This window comes from Oncorhynchus masou, chromosome 13, assembly GCF_036934945.1.
Source record: "Oncorhynchus masou masou isolate Uvic2021 chromosome 13, UVic_Omas_1.1, whole genome shotgun sequence".
NCBI classification, from domain to species: domain Eukaryota; kingdom Metazoa; phylum Chordata; class Actinopteri; order Salmoniformes; family Salmonidae; genus Oncorhynchus; species Oncorhynchus masou.
This window is the reverse complement of record NC_088224.1, coordinates 41550766-41572145: the sequence shown is the minus strand read 5'-3', so window position 1 is coordinate 41572145 and position 21380 is coordinate 41550766. Positions and strand designations below refer to the sequence as shown.

Below are 21380 nucleotides of genomic sequence, written 5' to 3'. Positions count from 1 at the left end.
GGAAAGACTGCAAACGAGCTGCACTTCGTTTCGTTTGACAATTCTTTGCATATATCCATAAAAATGATGCCAGCGGATTCATGATTTCAACTGTCTGTCTCGTCCCTACTCCCGTTACGTTAATTACTATGGGACAGCTGGAGATCGAATTTGAATATTGAAACTGTTGCAAATGTTGGAGACAGACCGCAAGGTTTATACAAATCTCCGTAGTAGAAACCACATTCTTGTCTAAAATAAATTTGAGATAATGTCTAGCTAGATACTTTGTGTTCTTGTTATCAACTAGCCTAACTGGTCAGTTTTTATTTGTATTTTTATATTTAACCATCATATAAGCCAGATAGGGTTATCATGTACATGCCCTTATATCAGTCATCAGTAAAAAAGAGGGTGTCTTCTCCTGCATTCATCAGCAACAGAGCAGTCACAAGTCTAACAGCAATGTGTATGCAATTACAATAATGAATATGGTCAATAAAATAAAAAAGTTAACACACTGTTAACACGTAGGCTATGGTGTAATGGAATGTTTTGACATTTATGTAGGTGTCATAACAGCCATAAAATAACGCATGCCACAACAGGTCTAAATATGTCATTACAATGACAAGTTGTCAGCTTTTATGTCAAATGACATGCCAAGTAAAGCGTTACCCTTTACTTTAACTCATGTATGATAATTGTATACTTTTACCACCACTGCTTATGTCACGTTAATGATATGAGTGACTAACAAAATCAATGGGGGCACCCTGGAGGTCAGGGCCCCTGGGCACCCGGTCGGTATTCGGCCATGATTACTAGAAGTTTAGATAACTGGATAGATTAATTTACCATTCTAAAAATGGTTAGCTGACATGGCTAATTGAGTGACTATCAGTGACAAAACAAGAGAAACTGCTGATGCTCAACCACATTTTGAAGTACACTAAAGTGTCAAAACAGCCAGTCAATTAATCAACGCATTACTGACTACTGGTGAACCAGTGTCTCGCGACCCCCGTTTCAGTCCCCAGTATGTATGCTGCAACAGCTGTATGTACCGGGGGGCTAGGGTCAGCCTGTCTTATCGGTTGCGCTGTGAGCTCAATCATGCTCCCACTAATTTCTCCCCCCAACCCACCCTGTTACCTAACACAATCACAAAGTGTACATCAAGACAGACAAGCAGAGCTTATAACAATCATCATTTAAAGTTGAATCGAATCAAAAACAAATCCCTCTAACATTTCTTCAAACCTTTCAAGATCTTTATTAAGCCAAGAACATCAAGAATAAAATAAAAAGTGCGTAGAAAAGATGTAACAGGTTTAGAAATGTTGTATACAACTATGTACAGACAAAGTTTGCTTTGTGCCAAGGTAACAGAACCATGTTCAACACGCAATGAGAGATTCATTTTTATTTTAAATATATTTAAATAATCCTACAGAAATAACAAACTGCATTTATTCATTACTCTGGGGCAGAGACCCCTCCAAACCCCAACTAAAATCCGAAACATGTAGATTGTGTCCTTTGATGCATGCACAGCCAGCTCAGTGCCCTAAATTGGGTTGCACATTCGAGCCAGCACAGCACCAGTTGGAAACCAAGAGCAAGTTACAATATCCATATTAGCATATCACTTAGAATGAAGCTGGATTGGCCATGCATTCTAAGTGGTATGCTACAGTCAATGCTTGACTTGGGCTGGAACAAACAGAAACTGAGTTCCAGCACCTCAAGCACTGGCTGAAGTAGTTACTGTAACAGTCATTATCTTCTCTTGTTTGTCATGGTGAGCCACAGAGGTAGTACACCCGCAAGAGACAGGGGAGAGGAGTGTCACTGTCAGGTAAGTAGAAGGGGAAAACCGAGAAGATAAAGGACGACTAACTGAACATAGGCTTCGACCAGGTATTGTACTGTAAGTTTCATGCCCCTGTTTAAAATTAGTGGGTGTTCAGTAGCGAATATAAACCAGGTTAATATTTGACAACACATATTTATTTATTTTCATTAGCATTTTGATTATTCATTTATACCAATATACAACAATACATATACAAATTGGGTTGTAAAATTATAGGGAGGGAGTAGAGTACTATCAAAGCATTTTTTTCCCTCACCCCAAACCATATTACTTTCCCCAATATTAAAGTCTGGAAGATCATGAACAAAACGGCACAAAAACAATAGTGAAAAAAGTATACCTGGCAGACTAAAAACATGTTTCATTATTTCTTTCTAGAGGGGTGTGTCACAAGATGTTTTCACAGATCTAAAGAATGACATTCTAATTTCAAGTACAGGGGAGAAATGAGTGAATAACATGTTTAAAGGTAGATTCAGCGATATGATGTAGATGCAGAAAGTAAACAGCATAGTGGGTCAATTTCCGCAACAACTAGAACACTTAAGAACGAGGTTCAACTTCGTCACTGTTTTGGTGCCCTTGGTAACACGCTGTAACCTTGTGAACTGAACTTGTGCGCACATGTGCAGACACTTTGTTAGATTGAAGTCTTGCTATTCGTGGCAACGTCATTTCGCTGAGTGTACCTTTAATCATGCAGGGATTTCATTAAAAACATAGGTGAAAGCAAATCTTTTGGGTAGTTTTCATCAGCACCTTCATAAAAGAGCAACAATCTGAACTTGCCCCATGCTCATAAGAGTTCTGTCTTGTATGTTACCTTTTTCCCTATGGGCCCTGGACAAAAGTAGTGCACTATGTAGGGAATTTGGGATGCAGACTGTTATAATGGTCTCCATAATATCGAAATGGACAATTAAAATATAGCTGCTCTAAAAATGTATACTGGAGGTGGCTTGGGTCAAAGTAAAAAAATAAAACAGGCTTTTCTTCGTCCAATTTACAGGTCAACGTTGCCTTTTATGTACAGCAATGCTTGCGCTTATGACCATGGAAAATAAGGTGCTAAAATCAGTTGCCTCCACTTGAATGTAGCCTTCTATTGTCATAGCTACAATAACATGGAATTCCTCTTTAAAACAGAGTAATTGTCTGATGAGAAACAACTGAAATGAAGTACATAAACAACCACATCTCTGGTCCAAGTGATCAGCACCACAACTGTGGGATATTTAGCTCCATTTTTATTAGAGGCCATTGGGGACTGAGTCAAGAACGTAGACAAACCAAGCGAGTTGACCATGAGATTGCGTAATGTCACCAGTGTACGAAATTACTGAGGTCTGAATCAACTGGGTTGCCTTGCAGGCCTAGAATAAATGCCTGTAGCTGTAGACATTTTGTCACAAACACTGATAGCTCTTCATACCACAAACGTGTTGTATCATTTGGCGCCCTTTTTGGTTTCTGCGACAGAGGGAGCGGCTCAAGAAGCCCTCTAGGACAGGGTGTTTCCAAACTCGATCCTGGGGCTCCCCCTGGGTGCGCATTTCCTTTTTTGCCCTAGCACTACACAGCTGATTAAAATATCCAACTCATCATGAAGCTTTGATTATTTCAATCAGCTGTGTAGTGCAAGGGCAAAAACCAAAACGTGCATCCAGGGGGCCCCAGGACCGAGTTTGGGAAACCCTGCTGTAGGAAAGAACCCAAAAATGTCCACCAGTCAGTCTTTAAATTAAAACGCGTCATATCAGTCAGACTTTAAATTAAACTAACTACGGAGGAGGCTCCAATCCATCAGTACTTATTGGCAACACTCCTATCGCCATATCATTGCATTTTCCCTCGTCTCCTGGTCCATATTCCTCTATGAATTCAAGTACTCCTCCAACGTGGTGTGTTTGGCTGGTCTTTTAGTTGAGGAAGCGGCGGCAGCGCCTGGCGGCACAGTTGCAGTGCAGCTTGCTGCCATCATCCTCAATGGGGAACTTGTAGTCGTAGGTGAGCTCCTCGCCGCGGTAGATCTTACGCAGGGCGAAGATGACGATGTGCTTGTGGCTGTCCACGAGGATGACGCGTGAATAGCAGTTGGGCTCGCACGAGTGGTTGATGAAACGGGCGGCGTTGCCGTGCATGGTGGCGTCAACCACATCAAAGTCATCAATTCGGAACATGTAACAGCCGATGCCCTGACGAGGAGATAAGAGGGTTTTAGATAGTACTTTATTGAAAACCCAAAGGTGAAATGTTTGCACCAGATTAAAACACCAATACATAAAAGACACACTAAAAGCCACACACCATGAATGCAAGTTAAAATCAAAGTGCGTAGATTAAAATGTATCATTGCGAATGGTAAAAATATACTTAGTTACTGAATGAAATTAGATGCATTGCTGTATATTTTGCTTTGGTGTATTTTCTTAAATGTATTTTCCTCTGTATGATCGCTCCATTGATTGTTGTTGACCAACCTTGCTGTCATAGTATTTCTCTTTCTTGTCTGTGAGAACAGCACGGATGACGTTGCCTGCATACTCGATCACCATCTCCCCTGCCTCAATGTTCCTCTTGCAGAACAGACCGCGTCCATGAATTTCAGACCTAGGATAAGGAAAAGATCAAATATAGAGTGAAAAAGAAAAATAGTAAGGATGAAGTATTTTACCCTAAAAAACAAAGTAATCATAATAGTAATAATATCAGAACGTTTAAAAATGGTTTCTTAGTGACCTGTAAACCCCCACGGCTTCCTTGGAGGTCTTCTCCAGGTGTCTGAAGCGCATGGCCATGGGAAGCTCTGTGCTGGTGGCTCGTCTATGAGATAGGAACATGGAGAATCCAGTAGGTTAGAACTTATTTCACCTAGAACAATTAAATGACAGCATAAACTCAATGGTAATTGTGGAGTTGTCTAACCTAGTGGATTTCAGTGGGAAGTCATCATCCTCCTCGTCACATGGCGTCGACATGATGTCAGGCAGCTGTCTGTGTTGAGATGCCAAGAAGTTGAACATGTCGAAGGTTGACTTCCTGTGAGGGGACATGGGCAGTGAGGGAATTTGTTTAAATGCAGGAGATGTAGGATTCGGGCTATAACATTCAGATTCAATGACTTTACAAATCTGACAGTAAGCTTCAAAATATAAAATCACTTCTACATTCTATTAAGGGATAAAGTTATGGCGCCCTTATGGCGAGATGGCTCGGTCCTCAACATACCTATTTTAACCACAGACATCAGTGCTTGGTTCTTACCGTGAGTAGACCTCAGCGCGGGCACAGCCACTGGGGTTGATGGGCAGCTCGTCGTCAGGGGTGTCGTAGCGGTGGAAGCGAAAGCGGTGTTGCTTGCACCCTGCGGCGCCCTGCAGCTGCTCCAGTAGGAAGATGACAGCGTCGTGGAGCAGGCCCAGAACGCGCGCCCCGCTCACCCCACCGAGGGGCAACGCCTTCAGATGGAACCCTGCTCGGGCCTCCAGGACGCCGTCAATCACCGCTCGCCATGCCACTGAGGGAGAGGCAAGAAAGAAAAAAAAGGATATGAATAACAAAGTATTAGAATGATACTGCATAGGGTCGTTTTACTGGACTCAGACTAAGCCTAGTCTTGGAGTTAAAAGCCAGTACAAACAGATTCTGCATAGAGAACGCTTTTATATACAAAAAGGAATAGCTACACCTATGTAAGTTACAGCTAGTGTTTCCGTAGTTAGGCTGAGATTCTCACCCTCTATGCTGTCTGCCTGTACATGGAAGCCGTCGTCGCTGGTGATTTCAAAGCGCAGGTGGGGCTGGTTCCTGTGGGCGAACATGGTCTTGTCCTGTTTAGGTGGCGGCATGTCCTCGTCTGAGCTAAAACCTGAGCGGTTTTTAGTGTGTTAAGAATAGGAAGGTTAAGTCAGATTTTATTTATCAGAAATTATAAATATTTTTTATCATTCATAACACACTTTAAATATGGGTTTTGGTTGAATGGGGAAAAATATTAAATAATCATATGTATAACCGCTCAAGGTTGCCCACCTGAGTAGGGGCCCCAGTCAGAGAGATCTCCGTGGCGTGCGCTGACCCACACATGGGTTTTCCCATGGATGTTGCTGCTACTCTGAGTGGTGCTGCTGTTGCGCTGACGCTCCGTCTGAGGTATGGGAGGGGGTCTATAAGACAAGACACACAGACATGGTGTTATATGAATTAAAACTAAGGTGTAAAAGAGTTTAGATATTGATGTGCCTTTCTATGGAAAGGGGTGCTGGGTTGAGTCATTCCAAAAAAGAAATGTGATGGCGGACCGACTGAAGTCAAAAGACGGCAGCTTTTTTTTGTATTAATAAAAGAGCAATACAAGAGTAGCCTTATGGGTCATGGTGGAGTCAAAAATAACAGCTCGGCTAATATGTTTTTTCATTAGTTCCCTCAATTTTATTAATCCATTCCCTTAATTTAGGAATTTGTTCCCTCAATCATGTAATTGTCCTCTGAATCGGCATTCTGTCGCCCTCTCCACTCCTTTCCCAGAAATTCAGAAACATGCTGCTGCGTGTGTGTGTTTGCTTGCGTATGTGTGACTAACTAATTTAGCTGCTAGCTAGGCATCTTGCTCGCTATAGCTGTATAGCGACTTAACCAACCAGGCACAGATAGAGCCAGAGTCGATTTAAACCGTCTATGTTCGTAACTAAAACTGATAGCTATTTGATTTGTTGCGATGACAGGATAGGATAAGTAGCAAACAAACTCTGCCGGAGTATAGACTAAAAAGGCAGTGAAAGAGTGAGGTTCTCAATAACATATTCAAACAAGAAGAAAATAGCATCTGCAAATCTGTGTACGCAACTAATAAACTTTGATTAATTTCAAGCCCAGATTGAAGTAGAATTCAATTAACTCTGATCAATTCATGATAAGGACATGTGCTCAACTCTGCAGGGGAGACAAATTAATAAATTGAGGGAATAGATTAATACAATTGAGGGATCGAATTTTGATATTCAGGGAGAAAAAAAATAGGGAAGGAATAAAAATCCCAGAGGGAACGTGGTTAGTCTAGCTGTACTTTTCCTTCACCATAACCACTAAGGCTCTCCGTACCGACGCATTATAACATTATTTGAGGGATTTAAAATGAACCTTGCAGTGTGTATTTCTGGCATCCATCTTGCTATGGTCACATCTGAGAAGAAACTAACCTGATATTCTCAGGTTGTGGTGGTGGGATGACCTTGAGCTCAACCTTCTCCTGGTCCAGATCCAGCACATCTTTCATTGTTGGGGCTTTGATTCGAACACCACTATTTCTGTGTGAAGAAAACAGTGACTCTTAGTCTGTAAAAATCTAGCAATCAATATCTTTAATTGTCCAAATTGGAAAATGTGTAGTGCAGTCAGGGTTCCAACATTAAAAAGTTAAAGAAGAAACAATAAATATCATATCGTAGATATGGTACTCTGCCTTACCTGCTGGCATCTAGGTCATCCACGTCACTAGAGGGCAACTGCGGGAGGAAATCAGTCTTGCATTTCTTCTTGCCGGGACGCTCAGCGATGGAGGACACTCTCTTAACGCGGACCTGGGACTGGGACTCTGGTACGATGGCCGGCTCGTGACGGAGCATCTGTCCAGGAGCGGCAGAAATGGCTACAGGGGACTGAAGTTTGTTGAGGAAGGGGTGGACCTGAAACTGGGATGGGCTCAGCTGAGATGGGCTCACCCTGAGGATATTAGGCCGTATCCGAGAGGGCTCGCGATGAGTAGCCATGGCTCTGTCTAAAATAGCTTGGGCCTGGTTGCCAGGCAAAGAGACGCACTTGACCCTCACTGGTTTTGCTCCACTCGTCATGGGCATGGCTTGGACCAGCACTCGCCCATCATGCAAACTCTGTGGGGCCCTGATCAGGAGGTTGGTGTTGCTTGCTGGTGTGATGTTTCTGTTAGAGATGGTGGTTGATGTGGTGGTGTTGTTTCTGTTAGTGGTGATGAGATGTGAACTATGGAAGACTGCTGTCCGTGGTGAGGGTGTTGACGTAGAGGGTACGACCACAACCTGGGGAACTGCCCGTGGCAGGGCACCACTGCTGTGGATCATCTTGGCGATCTGGCTGATGCGGCTGTAGGACGGAGAACTGGTGCTGACCGTCTGGAACGTGTTGGTATTTGGATCTTTCATCAGAATCTGACCTTGACGGTTGACTAGCAGAACTTGTGGGGACGGGGCTGAGTTGGAGGCACCAGACAGAATAGTGGCCGTCAGCTGCTGCTGAGCTTCTTGTCTGGGGGTGGCCAGGCGGATAGCGATAGCTCTGCCCCTAGTGGCCCCTGTTTGGAAGGGTATAGAGTTCATGCCGTTTATTACAAACGGGGTCGGAAAAGCGGTGGAGGGGACTGTCCTTGGAACGCTTCGAACAATGATGGGTGGGGAAGAGGAGGCTACATTCAGAGGAAGAGCAGGTGCAGAAGGTAGGGACACCCTGATGATTTTCTTCTGTGTTGGTGTGGGTTTAGGAGTAATAGTTTTCATGCTCACGGGACTAGGGCGTTGCATGACTTTGATGGTTTTTACAAGATGTTTTGGGTTGGGCTTGGGCTTGGGTTCCGGCTCGAAGTCTGGGTCTCCCATTTCATCGTCCACTCCAATGAGAGAATCTGTAGAGGATCCAGAGCTGTCACTATCGCTGTCATCAAGAGTTGCTTTTTTATTATTGGCCAGGTACACTCTGGTGCCGTCGTCAGCTGAAACAAAATGGCCACTACTTGGGTCCAGAAGAACCTCATTCTGGGATTCCGTTTGGTCAGAGTCCATCAGAATCTCCTCTTCAATAGACATCATGTCGTTATTTGGGTCACAGGTTTCAAACACTTCTTGACTGTCAGCCCCCTGAGCTTCCCCACTCTTCCCCTCTTCCTGAGTTTCTTCCTGATCGCCAGTAGCCTCACTCGAGTCACTCTCAGAGCCATTATCCGCTCCGTCAAGCTGAGCAATGGACTGAGACGTAGGAAGTGGTGGGGTGAGAGGGAGACCTTCCTGCCCTGAGTCCTTGGAGGCTTCGCACACCACCACTGTACGAGAGAACTTCAAGTAGTGATCCATGTCTTCGTCTGAGGAACCGTTCTCCAGATCATCTTTAGAGGCCATGTCTTTGGTGAATACTGAGGCCTTGTTGGTGTCCATATTGTCCCTACCCTGAGTCTGGGTCTCCTCCTCTAGTGCCTCCTCCTCTTCCATATCTCCTCCACCTGTATGGGACCCTCCACAGTGAAGCGCCACAGTCTCGTTCAGTAAGGCCTCGTCAAACTCCAGTTTGGCATTTAGCACAGAGGCCACCGCAACGTCTGCGTCCGCCACTTCGAATGTTGTGAAGGGCAAGTCCTGATCCGACATCAGGGGGCTGACGTCTGTGTCCTCCTCCATGTTATTTGCTGTCAATGTGATCCCGTTTGAGGGCGCCACCTCTGCTTTCTCTGGCTCGGATGAAGCTAAGAAGTACTGCGGCACCTCAGTGGACACTGGAGTTCGGATTTTGAATGGCTGTCTGATCCTAGAGGAGTGGCGGAAGGCCAGATGGAGGTTAGAGGGGGGGCTGCCGGCGGCGCCACGCCGCAGGGAGAAAGGGTGGGTAAGACTGGAGGGGGACAAGGGAGGAACCCCAGCTGGAGGAGCCAGCAAGAGGTCGTACTTGCCGAGGGGAACTCAGGAGGTTTTCACTGGTTCTGGGAGGGGAACTGAAGGGGAGGGACCTGGGGTGGAGGGTGCCCCCTGAACGGAGTGTCATTGGTCCTGCGAGGCCGTCGGTGGGGGAGGAGGAGTCCCCTGAGTGGCAGCTCAGAGACAGGCGACGCGGCCGGCGGGTATCGTCCAGGTCTCTGAGAGTCAAGATGTGGTGGGATTTGGACATGGCACTCCCTAGAGAGAAGAGGATCACCAGTCAGTGTCATGGCAGAAAAGTGATATTAACATTAAACATTGAGGTCATTTAGGGACTTAGTTTCATATCGAGTAAAAACTTTCCTCAATAAAGCAGATATTTCACTTTTAAATTATTTAGATATGAAACTAATATAAACTGGTATTGATATCAAACTTAATGTCTAAGGGAGTGGTGTTTGTTACCTGGGGAGGGAAGAGGTCGAGATGTTCCTCCTGCTGGTCTCCTGGTTTGTGAGTAACCAGGGGTTTTGGCCCCCGTCTCCTGTTTCAGGGGAGACTGGGTGGTGCTGGGAGATACCTCAATGGGCGGAGGACTCAACACAGCCTCTGGAATATCCATTTCTGGTCAAGGAACAAGAAAGGAGCATTATTTACTTTGAAGAGTCAATTTTGAGAATTAGTAGATTTTCCCTTATCAATAGAAAAGATTGTATGATCCCCATGTACTTAAGTTGTTATACTTATCCTTCCATTATTTATTTCAATAGAACATAAACAAATATAAAATAGGGGACATCAAGGTTATCCATTGAAGTGCTCCACCCTACTACCAGATAGGGGCAGGTGTGAGTTTCCTGACCTTGATAGTAGCTGGGGCTGTGGGCTATGGTTCGGTTCTCCTCCTGCTCCCACCACAGTGGTTCCCCTGGCTTCTCTTCGAGTGGCGAACACACCTCTGTCACCTTAAAGGTGTACTTACAGCGCCGACGAGGGTCCACTGTGCTCCAGTACAGCCGAGAGCACCTGGATGGAGGAAGAGGAAGGAGAAGAGGAAAAAGGTGAGTAAAGTAAAATATATAAACAACACTATCATTCTAAAATGAACTTGAGGGAAGCTATCCTACAAAGTAACTCAGGAGTTTTATACGGCCATTCATTTCTTATATTAACAGTATATTAAATTAGACAATGACAACCCTGATTAAATCATTCAGAAATTGATTATTCAACAGGAATCAAAATGGATGCTGTCGATGTCTGGTCACGTGGATTATTGGTCACTTACTGATAGCCCACAGGACACAACCTCGCTCCATTGGCTGATAGTTCAGTCAGCACACCCAGCCTGTTGATCTGCAGAGAGCCTGGATATAGAAGGAGACAGGTGGATGGTTCCAGAGGGTTTCACATGTAAAAAGGGGAATGATTGTTGGCGGTAATATAAATCCCTTACTGGCCATACTTTTAGAGCATCTGGGTCACACCTTCCAAATAAAAAGCAGGGAGGCTTTGTTCCCAATGGCACCCTATTCCCTATGTAGTGCACTACTTTTGACCAGAGCCTGGGGCTCTTGGTAACCCTTTACACTCATACCCGTACACTGATATGTTCCTACATTGGAATGCAGTGGCTACACAGTTCCATGCTATACGTCAGAGCTCAGGGTCTCCGCTTTACAGGTTTTGACTGACAGCAGTTCTGAACTTGAGCACTGCGTGCAACAAGAGGTTTTGCTGTATATTAAGAGGACTATCTGTTTTGAAAGGTGAGACGTAGAGGATTATAATAAATACCGGTTTTGTGTCATACAAAGCAAGTCTTAAATGTGCACTTCGCATTTCCATACAAAACTCGTGTAATTTACAGAGTCAACGTTTACGATCACTATGTTTGATGTATAGTTACAAGATGACATGGTGTTTTACCCTGGGTGGTCCTTAACCAAATGAGACGTTTTCTGTATTGTGAAGCAAATTTGCAGCGGTCCACGCATCTGAATGCACTCCTGATTCCATTCTATGATCACCAAAAATTACTGCTTCTCTGAGTTGTCTTGTGAAAGCTTAACACCAAGATCTAGCTAGTCATGTTGGTAACAGAACAAGCTTTCAAATGATACCCACCTGACCCAGACAGCAATTTATAAATGGACAGTTTTTGGATAAACAACAGTAACTGTGTGATGGCAGGGATGCAGAGCTGTGTTCCAAACAAAACAAGTGTGCTTGCTGTAGTTCCTCAACAGCACAGCTAGGAGAGCTCACAAAAGCACGTTATAGTTGAAGACTCTTCTTTAAGTCATAAATGTGCCTTGAATTTACTAAGGAACTGTGTACACTTTGGAGGTGTGGCCACTTGGAGATACCAGTTTGACCTCACTCAAACCCGTGGCATTTTTTTTGTATAAGACAAAAAAAATGCCACGGGTTTGAGTGAGGTCAAACTGGTATCTCCAAGTGGCCACACCTCCAAAGTGTACACAGTTGCTTAGTAAATTGAACCTCAACCACATTTTTCAAGAATATTCATATTACGTTACTGAATGTATCCATAGTATTTTCAGATTTTGTTATCAACACATGTGGCGAAAAGTACAGTAAATGTAAAATGCACATAAAATGAACAGTGTAATGTTTGGATTCAGTCTTGTGTTAGGAGAACTGTTGTGTTCTCACCTTTAGTCTAATAATTTGCCCATAATATCCAAACTGTTCCCTTTTAATTGCTACCATGGTTATGCATATGCTTTCCATATTTCTTCAGTAAGTAAAAAATATTTCAATTTATCCCCATCCATATAGGCCAATTCCCACGAGCGTAAAGGGTTAAAAGTACTGCACGACATAGGGAATAAGGTGCCGTTGGGGATGTACCATACACACCGATGGTCATATTTATAGACTCTGGTTCCAGGCCAGTCAGAAACTTCCTACGGAGGCTGATCCCTTCGAAGTCCACGTAGACCCGCCGGAGAACTTCAAACCCATTCCCAGACACCATCTGGAGAAGAGGGGAAACAGGTGTAAATCCTGTGCAGTAGGTGTGTGTGTGTGTGTGTGTGTCCTAAGACATAACATTGGTCCTAGTGCTACACAATAAGTGACCAGGTGTGAAGTTTGAATGCTGCTGACAAGTCACAGTGAAAGTGGTGGTGCTCAAGGTTGGAAAGACAACAATATGTTTGTGTGTGTGTGTGTGTGCGTGTCCCTCATTAGCCCGTATACAAAGGTTCACCTTCTCACTGACGAGTTCGTGGTGCCTGGAGCAGAAGACCTTCCTGTCCTCCTGGAAGAAACAGTTGCGGGCGCGGGCGCACATGAAGTGGTAGTTACTCTGACAGGACGAGAGACAGCAGCCCACCGTCGCCCCCGCCTGGCCACAACGCTCACAGCGCTGTAGGGAAGAAAGGTGGAATGAGTGCAAGGATAGGAAAGAAAACAACGAATGAAAAAGACTAATGGTAAAGTCCCTGAAGAGTAAACATGATCATTTTAACTAAATAGCAGACTTTGGAACAATAAAGTTATCTTATGACAATGTTACAAACGGGCAATTGAATAGTAATGCCTGAATACAAAGTCTATCGAGTAAGGATGTACTACAGCCTTGATATGTGGGAGGTGTCTCAAATGTCACCCTATTCCCTACACAGTGCACTATGGGACCTGGTCAAAATAAGTGCAGTTTATAGGAAACATGTTGCCATTTGAGATGCAACTATGATGAATTTCTATGCATTCCTACCATGTGGCGCCCCCTGGAGACAGCACTGTGTACTTGGAGCAGAGCTCCGTTGTCTTCGTACACCTCAGCGGACCACAGGCAGCAGTTAACGTGGGCCCACTCGTTCTGCCCCAGGTACAGCAGTCTGCCCGCGTCCTAAAATAAAGACGAGGACGTTCAGATTTAGAGTGGACCTGAGACAATAGCTGGCAATACCATGACTGTGGGAATGATGTACGATAGAATTGTTTCACAACTCCAGTCCTTGAGTACTCCCAAATATAATACATTTTTGTTGTAGCTGCATAAAAGCACACGTAATTCAACTAGTCAAGTGCTTGATGACTAGTTGAAATGTGTTCTTTGTCAGTTAACTTCAGTACAACATACTATGGGGGAGTTGCAATCTCACGTCTTCGGTTGAAGGAGCTACAATTACACCTGACAAGGCCAATGAAATCTGTGCCTCGCTGAAAGACCCTCCTTCCACAGGTGATAAGCGTAAGACTCAGATTCACTCTCAGTTATTCCGCTCTTCAACTTGGTGTGAACAGGAATGTTTCGTGCTACTAAAACAAACAATTGGAACACGAGACAATCTTACGTTGTGCCAACTAAACTGTCCCTTAAGTGGTAGTGTGTGCTCTCCCCCTGGACATTGGGTGTTGAAGTTTGAATGGTTCTCATAAGTTTCCCAATCACAAACAATTAGTTAGTTATTCTTCAGATTCCGAGGCCTGGCTATAGCAATACATAAGATGACTAACGAGTCCGAAACTAAAAAAAAGCCAACAAGCCGGGTTCAGGTTCCCAACCATGACCCAATTAATTCAAATATACTCATGTTTGTAGTCTTGTGTGTCTCAGCGCATGCTCAGGCTGCCCTCACTTGAATCAGTTTGTGTGCGAGATTAGAAGACGGCTTGCACAGTTCCCCTACTAGTTCGCAGCGCAGGTTCTCTTAACAACCGTGCAGCATTCCTTAAGGGGCGTGGTGTTAAAGATAATGACTTCCTCTCCCAGGTGCCTGTAGCTCGGCTACAGGATGCAAAGATGGATTGGGTCCTTTGGTTGCGGCCAAAAAGGGGGCTTCGTCAGCCATTGCCAGAGCCCATTGTGTAGGGCTACGCGATAGATTGAATTATGCTGAACAAAAATAAACAACATGTAAAGTGCTGGTCCCATGTTTCATGAACTGAAATAAAAGATCCCAGAAATATTCCATAAGCATTCCCAATTTTCCATTCTATCAAATTTTGTACACAAATTTGTTTACATCCGTTTGTGAGCATTTCTCCTTTACCAAGATAAACCTTCCCCCTGACAGGTGCAGCATTACAAGAAGCTGATTAAACAGCATGATCATTACACACCTTGTACTGTTGACAATAAAAGGCCACTCTAAAACATGCAGTTGTGTCACACAACACAATGCCACAGATGTCTTAAGTTGAAGGAGCGTGCAATTGGCAGGCTAACTGCAGAAAAGTCCACCAGAGCTGTTGCCAGAGAATTGAATGTTGATTTCTCTACCATAAGCTGCTTCCGACAGTTTTAGAGTATTTGGCAGGCCGTTTAACTGGCTGTCAAAACCATCTCAGGGAGACTCATCTGCATGCTTGTCGTCCACTCCAGGATCTTGATCTGACTGCAGTTCGGGAATGTTAACCAACTTCAGTGGGCAACTGGCACCCTAGAGAAGTGTGCTCTTCAAGGATGAATCACGGTTTCAACTATACCAGGTAGATGGCGTTGTGTGCCGAGTGGTTTGCTGATGTCAACGTTGTGAACAGAGTGCCCCATGGTGGCGGTGGGGTTATGGTATGGGCAGGCATAAGCTACGCACAACAAACACAATTGCATTTTATCAATAGCAATATGAATGCACAGAGATACCGTGATGAGATCCTGAGGCCTACAGTCGTGACATTCATCCGTCGCCATCGCCCCATGTTTCAGCATGATAATGCACAACCCCATGTCGCAAGGATCTGTACACAATTCCTGGAAGCTGTCCCAGTTCTTCCATGCCCTGCATACTCACCAGACATGTCACAAATTGAGCATGTTTGGGATGCTTTGGATCAACGTGTACGACAGTGTGTTCCAGTTCCTGCCAATATCTAGCAACTTCGCACAGCCATTGAAGAGGAGTGGGACAACATTCCACAGGCCACAATCACCAGCCTGATCAACTCTATGTGAAAGAGATGTGTCGCGCTGCACGAGGCAAATGGTGGTCACACCAGATACTGACTGGTTTTCTGATCCACGCCCCTACCTTTTTTTAAAGGTATCTGTGACCAACAGATGCATATCTATATTCACAGTTGTGTGAAATACATAGATTAGGGCGTAATAAATGTATTTCAATTGATTGATTTCCTTATATAAACAGTAACTCAGTAAAATCTTTGAAATTGTTGCAATTTGCGTTTATATTTTTGTTCAGTGAATTTTGATAAAATAATGACAGTGGGTCTTATGGTTGTGGAAAGCTTATTTTTTATATTTAGTCTAGGTATAATTTCACAAGCCTTGAATTAATTTGATCATTGACGACTGGTCGATATGCGGTGCTTTTGACCTTGAAAATAGTACAACAAAGCTTAAGAGAAAACAAACAAATCTAGATGTATATCGTGAATAGCCCATACATAAAAAAAAGATTTAAAAAAAAAAGATTTTTAAGCCCTATCGCTCAGCCCGTGCCCAAAAGGTTATCCTGCGTTCCTTGGTGTTCACAGGGTTCAAGGGTTATATCAATCTCCCGGGGTGAGAATTATAAATTGGGCGATTCGCTCTCAGTCCACAAGGGGGCACTCACCCATAGGTGGCTCACTACTGGGATTCATTGCTGATTCCTGCCTGTAGCTCACAAGTCCCTATGAGGTGCTTAGTGATACAGGTCATAGGTTCTATAAGCGATTCGTTGCATCCCTGTGAATTAAATTCAATTACAAATCACTTGTCTTACCACAAGGGATCAGAAGGGACCAGTTTTTCAGAGCAGTCTGTCCCTTTTCCAGCTGGGTTACAAGGTGCTGTTGCACCAGTATCTATGACAACCATCATGATAGCGATTTTCTCCTGGGTAAATGTTTAATGGGAGCTGTGCAGTGCTGGGTGCCAGCAGGTTATTGGGACGCATCTTACCGCCTAAAATCGACTGATGCTCGTTGTGACAGAAGTACCCCCAAGGGGCACTGCAAATCGGGGTACTTCACTGATTGCCAGAGCCCCTGAACCCAGAGTAGACCGGGCTTCAGGCAAACCTTGGCACAAACAGTTGTGTCAAACGAAAGTTCCATAATGTTCACAGGTGACAAAAGTGTTGCATCTCTCACGTGTGGGTACAATGAAAAATGTCCCTTCTCCACATTTATACACGTGGTGGTTGAGAGAGGTGGAAAGGGAAAAATAACCAATATCTCCCAGACTACACTTGACAGGAGGCTCGCTGTTGGCTCCAACCAATGTTGTTGATCCATCTTCAGTTCTCTCACAGTCATTAAGCTGTTAACTGTTTTGTATTGTTGTAGTGACTGGGTGTATTGATACAGCATCCAACATGTAATTGGAAAACCTCCCTGGTATTTGTGGTTGAATCTGTATTTGAAATTCACTGCACGACTGAGGGACCTTCCAGATAATTGTATATGTCTGGGGTACAGAGATGAGGTAGTCATTCAAAAATCATGTTAAACAGCATTATTGCACACAGAACAAGTTTTTATCTTTTTTAATCTTGAACTCAAGACATCTCAGCTTTAAAATGTTTTAATACTTTGTAAATATGTCCTAAAAACATAATTCCACTTGGACATTATGGGGTATTGTGTGTAGGCCAGTGACCAATTCTTTTTTTTACTGATAAAAAAATACAACTAAAATTGGAAAAAGTAAAGGGGTGTGAATGGGGCTGTTGCGGTGACCATGTTACCGCCACACCGACGGTCACAAAGGCAGTCAGTGTAAATAGGCTTCTCCAAGCTCTGATGCTGCTGCCTGGTACTCAGAAAACAGAGTGATGGCCTCTACTAAAAATAGGACTCCATCAGCTTTCTATAGGCCTACTACATTTATTTCTCAACTTTCCTAATATTAAGCACATTGTTTATCTTTACAACAGGAGTATACCCTACTTGGCTTGCATGAAAATGAACCACGGGAAAAGCGTCCTCCATTCACTATTTTAAGTGCATAGATGACATGTATCTTTTTTACCGCTGTCCCGGTTGTGATACAGGTGCATGATAATGCTTAATTCCAAATAAAACATTTCAAACATATATTATTTAGTATATGTAAAGACCAGATTAAATCAAGAATAGTCTGAAGAGTGCTAATATTAGCCTATCACTTGTGAATGCCTTTTTGCTGCCACTTTTTCTAATCATTGTCGCACGCCTCATGTAACCTCTCCGATAGGCATATATGTGTTAAGGTTTGTATCACAACTAAAGCGGCCAAATAACTTCTTAAAATTATGCACAATCCACTTTGCAAGGGGTGTAGAGCCTAACTGGCATACAGTGGGGCAAAAAAGTATTTAGTCAGCCACCAATTGTTTAAGTTCTCCCACTCAAAAAGATGAGGCCTGTAATTTTCATCATAGGTACACTTAAACTATGACAGACAAAATGAGAAACAAAATCCAGAAAATCACATTTTTAATTAATTAATTTGCATATTATGGTGGAAAATAAGTATTTGGTCAATAACAAACGTTTCTCAATACTTTGTTATATACCCTTTGTTGGCAATGACAGAGGTCAAACGTTACCTGTAAGTCTTCACAAGGTTTTCACACACTGTTGCTGGTATTTTGGCCCATTCCTCCATGCAGATCTCCTCTAAAGCAGTGATGTTTTGGGGCTGTTGCTGGGCAACACGGACTTTCAACTCCCTCCAAAGATTTTCTATGGGGTTGAGGTCTGGAGACTGGCTAGGCCACTCCAGGACCTTGAAATGCTTCTTACGAAGCCACTCCTTCGTTGCCCGGGCGGTGTGTTTGGGATCATTGTCATGCTGAAAGACCCAGCCACGTTTCATCTTCAATGCCCTTGCTGATGGAAGGAGGTTTTCACTCAAAATCTCACGATACATGGCCCCATTCATTCTTTCCTTTACACGGATCAGTCGTCCTGGTCCCTTTGCAGAAAAACAGCCCCAAAGCATGATGTTTCCACCCCCATGCTTCACAGTAGGTATAGTGTTCTTTGGATGCAACTCAGCATTCTTTGTCCTCCAAACACGACGAGTTGAGGTTTTACCAAAAAGTTCTATTTTCGTTTCATCTGACCATATGACATTCTCCCAATCTTCTTCTGGATCATCCAAATGCTCTCTAGCAAACGGGCCTGGACATGTACTTGCTTAAGCAGGGGGACATGTCTGGCACTGCAGGATTTGAGTCCCTGGCGGCGTAGTGTGTTACTGATGGTAGGCTTTGTTACGTTGGTCCCAGCTCTCTGCAGGTCATTCACTAGGTCCCCCGTGTAGTTCTGGGATTTTTGCTCACCGTTCTTGTGATCATTTTGACCCCACGGGGTGAGATCTTGCATGGAGCCCCAGATCGAGGGAGATTATCAGTGGTCTTGTATGTCTTCCATTTCCTAATAATTGCTCCCACAGTTGATTTCTTCAAACCAAGCTGCTTACCTCTTGCAGATTCAGTCTTCCCAGCCTGGTGCAGGTCTACAATTTTCTTTCTGGTGTCCTTTGACAGCTCTTTGGTCTTGGCCATAGTGGAGTTTGGAGTGTGACTGTTTGAGGTTGTGGACAGGTGTATTTTATACTGATAACAAGTTCAAACAGGTGCCATTAATACAGTTAACGAGTGGAGGACAGAGGAGCCTCTTAAAGAAGAAGTTACAGGTCTGTGAGAGCCAGAAATCTTGCTTGTTTGTAGGTGACCAAGTACTTAATTTTCACCATCATTAGCAAATAAATTTAAAATCCTACAATGTGATTTTCTGGATTTCTTTTCTCATTTTGTCTGTCATGGTTGAAGTGTACCTATGATGAAAATTACAGGCCCCTCATCTTTTTAAGTGGGAGAACTTGCACAATTGGTGGCTGACTAAATACTTTTTTTGCCCCACTGTACATAAGCAGCACGTGAGTTTCAAGTTTGGGGAAAATAATTGTAAACATAAATATGCACCTTTATAATAAATGCATTACATGCATAATTGCATTTGCAGTCACTTTTGACAATGGTGTTTTCCAGCTCATGGAACATTTGCGCTTACAGCCTACTACCATGAGCGCATTGCTGAGCTTATAATGTGAAGAAATAGCTTAATAGTTGATCAACATTTTAAGGTAAACGCTCTGATCCGTTGTGTCAGCCACATTGCGCAAAAAATGGTTGTATTAATTTGGGCCTACTTTTTTATTATGAGGGATAGTAGATTGACATAAACTAGTGCTTTTGCTGTTTGTTGGGCCTACTCATCTTGATGGCTGATGAAAAGTAAATGTGGACAGAGTTGGAGGAAATTATAGTTGAAATGATTAATTATGTATACATTATTATTAGAACCATTAAGTTTTAATACTATTATGTTATGATATGAAATGTATGGATTTTTGGTTAAACTAGGACCAAAAATGTAGGTAAAACAAATTAATTGTCTGTACCTTGCGGGTTTAAGGGAGAAAGGAGGGCATATATCTTTTCAGACAGATAAGAATATTCTTTGATGTTCCATTAGTGGAGGAGAAAATGTCTTTTAGACAGATTGGAATGTTTGCTTTATGAGGGGAGTAGGACACAATCTCCAGAACTGAAGACACTGCGCTATTGTGTGGATCGGAGAGAGTGTGAGAAAACGCTGACGTCATTTTCAGTTTATAACCTGTGGAAAAATGTATGTACCAGTACTCTCGAATTAAACGCTGTTACCTGACTTTTAAGACTGGTCTCGATCTATTTCATGCAAAAATGATAAACTTACAACTTATTATGAAATAGATAGTGTGAATTTGGTTTTGGCTACAAAACATATAGGAATTTAGAATTCCTCTATCAACAGTTCCTCCAATATCTTCAACATACACCTCGGAATGCCGAAGTGAAGTACTTGTCAAATTGTGAATGAGTGACTGATGAAATGTGTACAGCCTGCGCAAAAAACAAAGCAGAGCTCATGCCTTTCAAGCTAATTGGATGCATTCTATCACAGTGCCATCCGTTTTGTCACCAAAGCCCCATATACTAGCTACCACTGCAACCTTTTATGCTTTCGTTGGCTGGCCCTCGCTTCATATTCGTCACCAAACCCACTGGCTCCAGGTCATCTATAAGTTTTTGCTAGGTAAAGCCCCACCTTATCTCAGTTCAGTGGTCACCATAGCAGCCCCCAGCCGTAGCACGCACTCCAGCAGGTATATTTCACTGGTCACCCCCAAAGCCAATTCCTCCTTTGGCTGCCTTTCCTTCCAGTTCTCTGCTGCCAATGACTGGAACGAATTGCAAAAAAATGCTGAAGCTGGAGACTCATTTCCCCCCCACTAACTTTAAGCATCAGCTGTCAGAGCAGCTTACAGATCATTGCACCTGTACATAGCCCATCTGTAAATAGCCCATCCAACTACCTCATTCCCATATTGTTATGGTTTCTTTGCTCCCTTGCACCCCAGTATCTCTACTTGCACATTTATCTTCTGCACATCTATCACTCCAGTGTTTAATTGCTAAATTGTAATTACTTCACCACTACAGCCTATTTATTGCCTTACCTCCCTAATTCTACCTCATTTGCACACACGGTATATTGACTTTTCTATTGTGTTATTGACTGTACGTTTGTTTATTCCATGTGTAACTGTGTAGTTTGTGTCGCACTGCTTTGATTTATCTTGGCCAGGTCTAAGTGGTTAAATAAAGGTGAAATAAATATAACTTTTTTTCAAATCATAGAGTCCCATCATGCAGCATTACAATGTATTAAAAAAATCGAAACATATAGCCCAACATTTGTAGAACAATTAGTTAATGTAACTCTAAAGTAAGAATATAGAAATAATTATTTATTTGTTAACCGCTCACATGTGTGCAATCCATCAAAATCGTTCGGAGAAAATATCCTTTCTATTTTATTCAGCTTTGTTCAATTGTATTCTTCATACTATA

The 21380-nt window shown here is 43.2% G+C and overlaps 1 protein-coding gene across 1 annotated transcript in view; it reads right to left on the bottom strand.

Moving 5' to 3' along the window:
• Positions 1-1239: 1239 nt before the first annotated feature.
• The window catches only part of LOC135552342 (histone-lysine N-methyltransferase 2B-like), a 72493-nt gene continuing 52352 nt past the window's right edge, over positions 1240-21380 (bottom strand). Inside the window, 16 exon segments of the mRNA XM_064983911.1 lie at positions 1240-4053; positions 4339-4468; positions 4598-4681; positions 4784-4897; positions 5123-5375; positions 5595-5726; positions 5891-6024; positions 7057-7164; positions 7325-9438; positions 9440-9768; positions 9976-10134; positions 10373-10536; positions 10799-10877; positions 12397-12514; positions 12749-12907; positions 13259-13393. Coding sequence (XP_064839983.1) covers positions 3778-4053; positions 4339-4468; positions 4598-4681; positions 4784-4897; positions 5123-5375; positions 5595-5726; positions 5891-6024; positions 7057-7164; positions 7325-9438; positions 9440-9768; positions 9976-10134; positions 10373-10536; positions 10799-10877; positions 12397-12514; positions 12749-12907; positions 13259-13393 — 4488 coding nt within the window. The 3' untranslated portion in view covers positions 1240-3777.